Genomic DNA, 12,420 nt, shown 5'->3' on the forward strand with positions numbered 1-12,420 from the left:
GCTTTCAGACGCCGCCTCAGGACTGCATGCTTCAACAAGTCCTGGACTCTCAGTATGATGTAGTAGAAGTGCAGTCTGTTTGTATAAAAGCCTCTCTATGAACTCACAGGGATAGAGACATACTTAAAGGGTGTAATTCAGCCTGATTGGCTGAGGACATACTCTGTCTACTGCTCTGTGCTCCCTGCGCTGTCCCCCTTTTACCTTTTTTCAGTCTCTATATCTCACACTTACACACACCTCTCATTTAGCAGTGGTGCCCCTAGAAATTTTTAAAGGGGTGGTCAGATGGGGCCACAAGTTCAAGGGACACTTTTTGAAAATGGCCATGCTAGTTCTTCCCTCTCCAAAATTGTTATTTAGCCCCCTTCCCGACAAGCTATGCCGAAATTGTCTGTCCCAGTCACTGCCTTAAGCTGTCTAGTTTCACAAGATACCTTCATGCTAGCTTCCAGCCTCTTAAAGATGATATTATCAGCCTTCAATTATTTTCCCCAGGGTGGCCAGTATTTGTATCGAGGGGCCACGGCCTCCCCTTGGGGGCGCCACTCTCATTTAGTTCAAACGTTTAACAGTAGCTCTGAACGCCTACTGCGTCTCCAAAGTGTCATGGAGGCCTCCTCGCTGCTGTCTAACAGGTCTTCTGTCAGGCTGCCAGCTGCGGACAGCGTTGACCGACTGACGTCAAGCTGTGGAAATAAAGCTGTGGTATCATGGGAGGAGCGCAGGAGGAACCTAAAACGACTGCATGACTGTTTCTAATTCTTTACGAGCTACTTTCTGGGAATGGGACCAAGTTTTTGAGACTGAGCCAACCCAAATCACACAGACACCTCCACACATGTTCGAGCACAACCTCACACACGATCTGACGTTAATATGAGCAAAACTGCACACTCAGCCATGAGGGGAAAAGGGGAGTTAATTGGCAGTTTTAGATTCAGTAGACGGCAGTGTTACCAGAGGACACAAGCCTAAAAAAATACCAGACTAACAGTTGCTCAGAGCTGTCAGCTTGTATGTCTAAGTGTGTGTGTGCAGTGAGACTAAAGGCATATTGGCTTTCTGGATGTTTACACATGCCATGCAGACGTAATGCATTCCTTTCTCATCCTCTCTTCCACTTCTGTCCCCATTAGGAAGAGCGAGTGCTTTTAGTGTGTACAATATGTCAGAGCTGAAAAGTGGGCCATGTGAGGCACCAGACTCCTTTGTTCCCTTCATCGTTAAAACATTTCTTTAGCATTCAACAGAGGTTATTTAGAAGAGATCTACATATCAGTGCTGTTGCTTCTTGTCCTGTTCTTTTATTATAAATCAAAGCTGTGGTTATTTTTTAGCAATCTTTTTATTCCACAATATTAGTCACTAAACACTTCATAAAGTCTTTGAGGAAGAACTACTGAAAGAGTAACCTGAAGTTACCCAGACAGCCAGTAGGGCGAGGTGGAGGGCTGGGCTAGGCCCCCTGGCATGGAAAAGGTGCTGCATTCAAGTGCTATTGGAAATAAGAACACCAACCAACCACCAGAAGAAGGGCATTAACCCATAAATACCACTGTATCTGATTTGCAGTGGTTAACTGTCTCAAAGATGGTGAGCAAAATGGGGTGCTGGTTCATCTCTTACACATGTGCAGCATCACATAGATGAGTCACGGTCCAAAATCACCTGTTGGTCCTGTGGTCAGGATTTGTTGCTGGATTAAAACTAAAAGTAATTTAAAAGGCTATGGCTCCTGAACTTCTGGACTTGATTACATTGAAAAATCCTCCTGCTTGGTTAGTTTAACTTTACTTAAGTCTGTACATTCTGACATCTGCCTTAAAGGCATGTTATATTTACTTAAATACTGCAAACAATACATTGTCTAAAAAACAAGAAGAAGAGGATGAACTACTTGATGAGTACATGTTTAATCTGATACTGACAAGTAGGCTATCCTTAAATTACCATAACAGCTGATTGTATTTAAAGTTAAAATGTTAGTATGTATGTTAGAGTATTTTGTTATTTTCAGTAGTTATTTAAAAGTAGCAGCACCTCAGTTGTAAACTATGACAAGTTAACATGCGGGATTCAAACTTTTACTTAAGTGGAACCACTGGCAGCTAAATATAGGCCAAATATAGTCTGCTTAAAGTTTTAAAAACAGAAAGTATGGTCCTTGTCCGTAGATGGATTAAAGAACGGGCATACCACTCAAAATGACACATACTGACAAAGGAGAGACTCAAAATGACCACAGAGAGATGCAAAGGAACTGCAAAGAGACACCAAACAACTACAAGGGAATATAAGATGGCTACAAAGAGACACAAAAACACATGAAGTCCGTGAGTCATCTTGCTCCTATGTAGCTCAGCCTCCGACCTCAGCTGCAACGCAGAGTTCATACCAAGTCAGTGAAGTAAGCTTGCTAGTATTAATGTTAACATTACCAGTTGGTTGATGTTAGACTGTTTGATCTTAATGGTAACATTACAGTTAATGAATCAGCAGCTGAGCTGGGGTTACTGTTAACTATGAGGAGTCAAAACTCAACTCATTATGTTAACGTTAACCACGTACTAACTTTTACTTTACCGACTCCTCTTCATCCTCAGTAGGACTTAAGGCTGCTGCAGTGAGATCTCTCCATCACATTTCGTCCCTGGCTACGTGTTGCTCCTCTCCTGATAATAGATGCTTCTTGTCCAGTAGACACACTAATTAGCAGGGCCATGTCTTGCTTTTTGGGGGCCCAATGCAAAATCTTGTTTTATTCCCCTATTTCTTTTTTTTAGATTATTTTTTGTGTTTTTTTGCCTTTATTTGATAGGACAGTCTAAGTGTGAAGGAGGGGATGACATACCTCAAAGGGCCATGGCTGCTGCGGCCAGGATGTAGATGTTGGGAACTAGAGGATGGCCGGCTCAAGTCCCCATCTGAACCAAATATGGAGCATTTCACCTCCTGGGCACTGCCAAGGTGTCTCTGAGCAAAGCACCGAACCCCCAACTGCTCGTGGCACCTGTCCTAGGCAGCCCCCTCGCTCTGACATCTCTCCATTTAATATAGGTCCTGTTTGTGCATGTATGTGTGTTTCAGGCCTGTGTATACATGTATATGAGTAGTAAGAGAGACCTGGTTCTCACAAAACTGGGTCATGTGGCCACACAGACACGACCTCTAGTGAGAAACCTCAGTGTCATTTTTGATTGCGATCTAAATTTGAAAGCTCATTTTAATTTGTTAACAAAAAATGCATTTTATCATTTCTGCAAAACTAAACAGAGAGACCATATTACTACGCTGACTCCCAGTATATTTTAGAATTGATTTTAAGATCCTTCCTTTGGTTTTTAAGGCTCTTAATGGCACCTCCCCCTCCTATATCATAGACTCCCTATCACCTTATATCCCTCCACGAACCCTGAGACTCTCCACAGCTGCTCTTTTAACTGTTCCTAATGTCACTACAAAAACCTTTGGGGATGCTTCTTTTAGCTGCTACGTCCCAGAAATATGGAACACCCTGCCATTAAATATTAGACTTCTTGCCTCAGTGGACACGTTTTAAATGACAACTCATATTTTTAACATAATCTATAACTAGCAGCTTTCTGTTTTAATGTTCTTAAAATGTTTGTATATATGTATTTTTTTATTACTTGATTAATTACTGATTGATACATGTATTTATTCTTCTCTTTTCTCCTTGAATGAGTGTTGTATACTTGCATGGTTTTATTTCTTTGCTGTTTGTGCATGAAAGGTGCTCTATAAATAAAGTCCATTCATTCATTCTTTTACAGACTTGCCTTTATGTAATGTCATCTATTTTAGATTTTAAATGTTATTTTTTATCTGTTAATTTATTTATTTATCTTAATGAGTCTATCTTTTTGCCCTTATCGTCGTCATTCTTTTATTTGTATTTATTCTTTTTTTTTAAAAATTTATTTAATTTTATAGATATATATATATGTTTTTTATCCTTTTGGTCTTACTCTCATTTGCCTTTACTATGACATTTGTGGGTTTAATTTTCATGGTGTTGCACTGTATTTTTCTCGTTTTATCCAATTTGATCTTGCCTCTGTTTTGCCTGAGTTTTTGTTATGTGCCCATGAGTATTAAACTCTGTTTTTAAAGGTGCTATATAAATAAAGTTATTATTATTATTATTATTATTATTATTATTATTATTATTATTATCATTATTATTATTATTATTATTATCATTATTATTATTATTATTATTATTATTCATGACGACAGAGTGAAAACAATGAATTTCCCCTTGGGGATTAATGAAGTATATCAAACTAAAAAATTAAATTATTGGGACTAGGCTTTTAATTTAAGTTTTGGGGTACTGGAGTAAGAAAATATAATATGCCTCCCTGAGATGTTGTAGCAAAAACCAGTAATGAACACATTCACGGAAACTGTGCTTACAGTTAAAGCTCTTGGGTAAATGTTTGTGTTGCTTTCCACCACCGCGTATCACATTTCCAATTTTAGTTTTAGTAGAAACACCTCTCACATTCCTGCATTGGGGCTTTACGAGGAGTCCGTGAACGCACCATGGGATTGTAGCCTACTTTGAAGCTGGCGGGTTGGGCCAGACACCAATGAATTTACACAGACCTACCGACTGACCGAGGGAGCGGAAAAAAAAAGTCTGGCGCAGACACACGGGTCCAGTCTCCAGGAACGGAGCGGTAAACCATCGCAAAGTGTGTAAAGAGAAGTTCAGGTTTCGGTGTAGACCCGCTTCTCCTCGGCTTCACCTCTTTATCAGGCAGAAACCAATGTGGGATAGTGATTGGAGTTGACAAGCCCGCTCCACTACTGTATCTCCTCTCCCCCTCCTCTCCCGCTCCATACAACCAGGAAATCGTCGAGGTGTGCTTTCTTTTACCCGCTAGTTGCTACCCCGGTTTGCGGGTGTAGATGCGCCTTTTTCCGCCGGTTTTCCTCGTTTTTTATTTCACTAGTTTGACTTTGAAAGCCGGGCTTCAGCTCTGAAGTCTGCCAAACTTGCCGACGAGGAGAGGATCTCCACTCTGGCCGAACAATGAGGTGGGTAAAGCGGCTCAAATCCCTTCATCTTCATTGTGTTTCCAGGCTACATTTCGTGTTTCGGCCACTGGTTTCACAAAGGCGACTGCTCATTTCTGACCCATAATATCTACTTGTAGTAATTGAACCCCCTTTGCAGTTTTTTCCAACACATTAAATGGCGTTTTCACTCAGAAATAACTCGGGCTTCTGGCTGTTTTGGTGTTGTTTCAACTCCAGGGGCACACATGACGCTGGGTGGCAGCTTTTTGTGACCTCTCCCAGTGGATAACTTGATGGTGTGTGTTGCATAAAGTGGTACTGAAGGCTTAGTGCTACCTGTTCAAGTGTGGCTGCCTTTGGGAGAATATTCCCAGTGTTGTGGGGTTGTCGAGCCGGTCAGATGACAAAAACATACTTATGTATGTGTTTCAAACACTGCAGCTTGTTTTGCTCCCTTGGCTCTGCAGCAGCTCAGTGTAAATGTGCATGCACCTGAACTAAACCACAACCATGCAAAATGCTAAATAACCGTGATATAAAAGCCCCATAAGTGAACAACAGTGTATTCATAACTGAGGTCAAAGGTCAGGGGTAGTTTGTGGAACATGTGAAAGGGATTCAGTGTCTGGCTCAAAGGCACTTCAGCATGGTGGATTCTCCTCTATACAGGGGGCTCCTTCTGCAGCACAATGAGCACTCTGACGCCCTGCTGCCCCCCAAATCCACTTGCAGTTTGTATCATGTCACGCGTTCCCACAGTCAAACATTAAATCTACACCCTCGTCTACTATTTTTCTCCCTTTGGGAATACAGAGTTTGCACAGGGACCCAAATTTCTCAGGAAAGCTCATGTCCACAAATTCCACATCCTGTTACAGCCTGTGCAGTTGGCAATTACATTCTTTGAAGCCATGGCTCCGAGCTTGGGCTTTTTTTTTTTTCCCCCACTCCTTCACATTTAAACAGAGCAGCGCTCCACTTTTGTCAAGGAGCAACTTTTGTCATTTGAAAGCTTGACAGATGCGGGTTAAATTCAGCAGCGGTGCAGGGCTGATAACCTGTGTGACTAGTTCTTTATCTCGAACCAATTGCGCTGCCCTTTCAGTAACAATATCTCAGCTCAGCACATGGGTTGGTCCAGGGTTTGTATTTGTTTTGCACATAGTTCTGCATGGTAACTTTGATTACAGAAGGAACAGGAGGTGCTTGAGCTGCCAGAAGTCCTGCTACAATCACAGTAATGCATTAAAAATATCCTACTAATGAAGCCATTATGTCAATGCAATGATCAGCAAAGATTACTTTGCAGAATACCTAGGCAGTCAAATATAGTTTTGCTAGCAAAGCAAAATACATAATAGAATTAATAGACCTGCTGTGTAAGAGTTATTGTCAGACACAAACACCCACACATCACCATGACAGCACACTGGCATATAATAAAACCATTACACCACTATACCAGTATAGTACATAATTGAATTATTACACATCTCACAGTGAGATAAGCAAACTGCTTTGTTGTTTTAGCGCTCTGCTGCACTCAAAAAATACTTCCCCAACCATAAATTACTCCAGCAACTAGACTGCACCCAAAACACACAATGGAAATGGTGAAGTTTAGATGCCTTTAAAAGTGGTCTGTCCTAGCTGTTGATAGGTGACATCTGTCTTAGAAGTTTTAGGTTTTACAATATCTGGATAGTGTTCCTATTGGCCCTCCATTGAGTGGTACAGGGATGAAGTTTATTTGTTGGCCAACCTGGAAGATAACACCCTGGTTCCCTGAACTAAAACACAATGGAATTTTTCCATTGGATTTTGGATTGTTGCAGTACGGTCTGTGGCTAACAAAAGTTTGATACTTAAACATTTTGTTCTGCAAATGAATCTTCATAAATGAACGCACTTGTAAGCAACCCCTTTTTTTAGACATGTAAAAGCTTAAAAAAATCATGAGTGGGGTACTCTGCAAAAACTTAAATAAAAATTCTGTTAATTTATTTATTTATTACACTTAAATTGACTCAAGATATTTTACTTTAATTTTAGTTTTTGTTTGGCAGCGGCTGCTGCCAGGTGTTTGACCATTTTTCACTGTATTAAACTGTGCCATCATTTAATTGAAGGTGTTTGATCGTAAGTAGGAAAAAAAAAACTGTAAAATAACAGTGTTTGTCCACAAAACCTTTAATGAAAACTTCTGTAAATGTATGATTTTTGCCACTTTTATTTGAATTAGGATATATTACTGTAATTTTCCAGTTTTTCCAGTCATTTGACTGTTTTCCACTGTATTAAAGGTATTTTATTGTAATAAATCAGAAAAACATCTGTAAAATAACAGTGTTTTTCTGTTAAACATTTAGTGCCATCACTTAATTGAAGGTGTTTAATCATAATCAGGAAAAAAAACTGTAAAATAACAGTGTTTGTCTGCAAAAACTTTAATGAAAACTTTTAATATCATTTATTGTTTTTGTCATTTTATTTGAATTAGGAAATTTTACTGTAATTTTACAGTTTGTGTTTGGCAGCCACTGCCAGTCATTTCACCTCTTTTTTGTTGTACGATTTTCTTTCTTTTTACAGTGTGTTTCCTGACGAATTTTATGTTGTAGAACAAATCCTGAAGATTTCCTAAGCTTATGTTAATCACAGATGTTAGTTCAAGCTAACCAAAAACCCATTCAAAAAACCCACCCCCACTGGATTTGATATCAGGGAACCAGAAGTGCTAACATACTAACCTACTTCCGGGTTTCAGGACTCGTTCCCTGCAGCACTCTGTTGTGGCCTGAACAGTTGATGTCACCTTGCATAATAGGTAAAGACTGGAATGCAGCTCCGCTCCATGTTCATTGTCACTCGTCCCTGTGGTATGTGAATGTTGACACAGAAGTGCAGTCAGTTGGTCAAAAGTTCAACAATTTGACCCAGTTAACAAAAATGGTTTATTAATGCATCCCAACTTTTAGCTGCAGTCAGTAGAAACGTCCTGCTCACCCACTCATACAGGGTTATCTCATCCAACCACCTTCAGCGCACACCTGTTGGTTCAAAGCAGATGCTCCTAAAAGAAAATTGATGCTAAGTGCACTGCGTCAGCATTTCAGACTGTCTCATCCTTTGGTTAGGTGGCACAGGAAGTGCATCCATCTGCATAATGATTCACTGTTATTGTCAGTGGTGACTCCTGTCTCCCAGCCTGACTCACTGACTGGGTCTCTGTGACTAAAAGACCTGTCCTAACTGACATAAGCAATATGGCTGCCTCGGGCTCAAGAAAAGGCATGTGACGTGGGCAGACAGGTGTAATGCATCTGCTTAGCACACTGTTTGCAATCTAACGAGTTCCCTGCGCTCAGTTTAGAAGCTCGACATGCCTGGAAGCGATGCCAAACAGGGCTCCTCCGCTCTACTCCTTACACTCATGCATGAGCTTTTTATTGATCAGCCTTAAAAGCAGGGAAATGGCCTCCCCCTCAGTCTCCTTTGTGTCTCGGCTCCAGCTTTATTTTCTGCCTTGGCAGTAACTGCAAAGGAATGTAGCTCTAACAGTGATCTTTGCAGTTTTTCTGTCATTTCCTCTTCCTCCATCAACTTCTTGACCTCATGTCCCAACAGGCCAGTAGCTGTTATTTAAGGCATTTAGCAATATTATTGCGTAGCTTTCCATGTAAGGATAACAAGATGGAACTCATTGGTGTTGCGATCGCAGTGTGTTCATGCCTCAGTGTTGTGTAATCTTCATGAAGGGGTGTCTGATGTGTTGGATGCTGATTTTTCATGTCTCTACTTGTCTCTTAATTCCCTTGCACAGTCGTTTGAAGTCTGATACCAGTGGCAGACTATAAACAGACTTCAGGTTGCGTACAATGAATACTACACCCTAAAATCTATCTATGATTCAGAATAATATGTAAAGAAATACATGTCTACACCTTCAGTTTTCTGAACCGACAGCTAATTTCTGACTCACCGTCATTGTCCTTTGCAAACTGTATCCTAATACACGGGAGACATTCCGCATACTATACTGTTAACATAATGCAGCCTTTTTAAATATGTATTTCAACCAGAGAGACGTCCTAGTATCCACACTTACCTCTGCAGCACAGAAGCAGTAGCAGTTTAAGGTGATTGAGACGTGCTTGTGGGAACTCTTATCCATGAGAGATTGAGAATAATGGCTTTTTTAATGCTCCAAAAAGAGTTGCATGTTGATATTCACTTCAAAAAACTCGCTGTACAGTTGGTGTGACAAAAGCCTGTATGCTCTTGCCTTGTGAGTTTGTCTCCAACAACACCCAATCGCTGCAACCCCCTCCCCTGAACCAATTTACCCCTCTGGGTCCTCCCACCTCTCATACTCATAAATAGGGTATTATGTCGGTCTGCCCCTTGGATTAGACGCTTTGCTACAGGAGTTGCTCAACATACAAAACCTACTATTGTCTACATGGCGACAAATCCAGTTTCCTTAGTGGTGGCTGGCCTTTTTCTTCTTCATTTGTGCCGTTGTGTTACATTAGGCTGTTATGTTGTTGCTGCATGGTATTGTTTTTTCTATGATCACTTATTTTTAAACTTGACCTTTACCCTAACTAGCCTGTTGATCAAGTAGATTAAGTAGTAGGTGTTTTGAAAGTGAATCTTGTGTCGCAGGAAATTAAGTCAGTACATGTGAAGATGGTGTAAATCGCCTGCAGTGAGTATTATACATACAGTCTTTTGTCATGGTATGGTGCATTGATTTAAAATGGATCAACAATTCTGATAATCTATAAATCATGTGATACCAGAAGAAAACGACAAACGTTTCTCAGTTCAAGCCTCTCAGATATAAAATAATGCTGCTTTTCTGTTTTATATATCTTGGCAAATTGGATATCTTTAAGTTTTGGATTGTTGGTCTGATAAAACAAGCAATTTAAAGACATCACTGTGGGCTTTTAGTACTTAAAATAAACAATTACTGGATTAATCAAAAATAAATGATTTATAAATTGTTAAAAAAAGAAAATAATTGTCAGCTGTACCCCATCAGTGATATACATATTCCAGGAACTCAAATTAAGAAACCTATCATGGATAAAATAACCAGATTGGACTGCATCTGCTTATGGATATTGCAGTAATTAACTACCTAGCAAAACATGGTTCATCATCAAATTTATGTGGATGTTGTGTAAATCCAATATGGCCGTAAAACAGCCCCCATTGACTGGTTAAATACACCCACAGATATCAAATGGATGCCTACCTTGTTCTAATGGTATGGCAAAGATCTCTGACAGTCAGTACGTTTACGTGGACAGTTTAATTCCACTTTTATTCGGAATGAAAGGCCATTCCGATTAAAAGTGGTCATGTAAATGGTCATTCCGATTGAAAATGAAATCTGACTAAAGGGGGTGGTTTATTCCGTTTGTCATTCCGAATGAAAGAATTTTGTGTACATGTAAACGCTCATTCCTCTTTAAGTTCATTCCGGTCTTTCTGCACATGTTTGTTTCCTTGCCCTTCTGGTGCGATGACGTATATAGTGCGCATAGCAACGCGCTGAGATAGGGCAATTGGACTCGTTGCACTCACCGGTTTCCATATGCCAAAGCGCGGTCTTCTGTCTCCCTTCTTCAACGTTCTACCTCCCTTCTCCTCCTCAACAGACGAAGCATTAGCAGAAAAAGGTTGTTGTCGTACTGCTGCTTCAAGAATATAAGCAAAACAAGCCCGAAAAAGGCACTAAGAACGGCGTCGTCAAGCATCTTGTTATCCGGAGCGAGGACTACAGTGTTTTCTTCCGGTAAAAGTAAACATGTAACATCTGCCCTGGCCCCTATCCAATCAGAAATCTTTCCTGCCCCAAACCTTGCGCAGAACTGAATAAAGGCGATTAAACTGATCTCTGTGTAAACCCTCATTCTGAATGAATATTTCTCATGTAAACTACCTGGAAGAACTGATGAGAAGCGTTCATGTAACCGCACCCATTGTCTAAGGGTATTGTCATTTCTCCCAACCCTAAGAAGTAAACCAGGTCCTTCTAATGCCAAAGTTGTTGCTGATAAAGCTGCAAAACTCAAAGCAAATATTCCTCTGGAGACTGACCATTGTGCCGATACAGATAAGCATGACTTGAATCATAGGAAACTACCTCTGTTTGTTGGGTGTTAGGGTCCATTACAAGCAGAATATATTGGCCTGGTACTCACGCTCACTTCATTAATTCTGCCTGACACTGTGTTTAGGTGATGTTTGCAAATTTCTTGCTTTGAGGGAGTAGATTTTGTCTGGTTTTGCTTTGACCAGTTAGCAGCAGGTGATGTATCTGTTTGCTTAGGTCATTTTCTGTCAACACGGAAGCTGTGGTCGTGGTTACCCAAAGCAGTTATCTAAAGAGGAGATGTTGATTTAAGAGTCGTAATGTCTGTTAGTTGGCATGGAATAATCTGTACAGCTGCCTTGATCTCATCCAGCTGCTTGTGGCAATTTTGCTACCCATTCTTTGGATGCAGTTTTTTGACGAATGAAGTAAGGTGACTAGAAATAAAGATGGATGACACCACCGTTCTTCATCTGTTCTATAAAGCTCTGACTGGACAATTGTCTCTCTTTCAGTGGGCACAACACCAGACATTTGAATCGCTGAGATGTTTCAGAGATCTGACACCAGGCTAAAAATATAAGGGTTTTTGGATTTCAGTATTTTAGCATGTATGTCTCATCTTCTAGCCGTCACCAGTGTTAACCCGAGCAGAACAAAGAGCTCTACAGTAGGATGAAGTTACAGACACATCTACAAATCCGTTGGTCGTTTTGCATTAGTCAGACCGAGTGACCTCATCCCAGCTGATGGAGAGCCTGGGTCTAACAACGTAGTGAAACCCAAGCTTGTTGTGGGCAGAAATGCTATAGTGATATACTGTATGGTCAGCACTGCTAATGGGCACAAAGATACATCAGGTTCATCAGGGGTCTGCTGCCTAATGGAGCGTAATGGATGCCAGTTAGTATAAAAACTGCTTTATGCTGTTAGCCATCTTAAACATTCCTATCTGTCAGATGGTCAGATCTTAACTTCACTTATCTGATGGTGATTGCTGATACACAAAGGCTGCATTAGATAAAACGGTATTGGAGGAAACTCAGCAGGTGATTTGCTGGGGAGCAGTTTCCTTACATTACCATTAGGCACCACTTAGATTCTGGGTTGTAAAGGAAAGATAATATTGTCCCAGGAGAGTTTGACCAGATAAGGGTTTATAAGTTAACAGAAAAGGAGAACCTGTTTTGTCTTCTTCAGTTAAGGACTGAACCATTTCATGCATGGCTGACACTTTTTTTTTCTTTGCATGATTAGTG

General features: G+C 40.5%; 1 protein-coding gene across 3 annotated transcripts in view; it reads left to right on the forward strand.

Moving 5' to 3' along the window:
• The first annotated feature begins 4,596 nt into the window (after window positions 1-4,596).
• The window catches only part of vaspb (vasodilator stimulated phosphoprotein b), a 30,637-nt gene continuing 22,813 nt past the window's right edge, over window positions 4,597-12,420 (forward strand). For 2 of the 3 annotated variants that reach the window (XM_049576623.1, XM_049576624.1), the window contains exon 1: window positions 4,597-5,070. In XM_049576623.1, coding sequence (XP_049432580.1) covers window positions 5,066-5,070 — 5 coding nt within the window. In that variant the 5' untranslated portion in view covers window positions 4,597-5,065. The remainder of the gene's footprint in view (window positions 5,071-12,420) is intronic. The other variant, XM_049576625.1, reaches the window with a different exon arrangement.

Source organism: Epinephelus fuscoguttatus, linkage group LG5, assembly GCF_011397635.1.
Source record: "Epinephelus fuscoguttatus linkage group LG5, E.fuscoguttatus.final_Chr_v1".
NCBI classification, from domain to species: Eukaryota; Metazoa; Chordata; class Actinopteri; order Perciformes; family Serranidae; genus Epinephelus; species Epinephelus fuscoguttatus.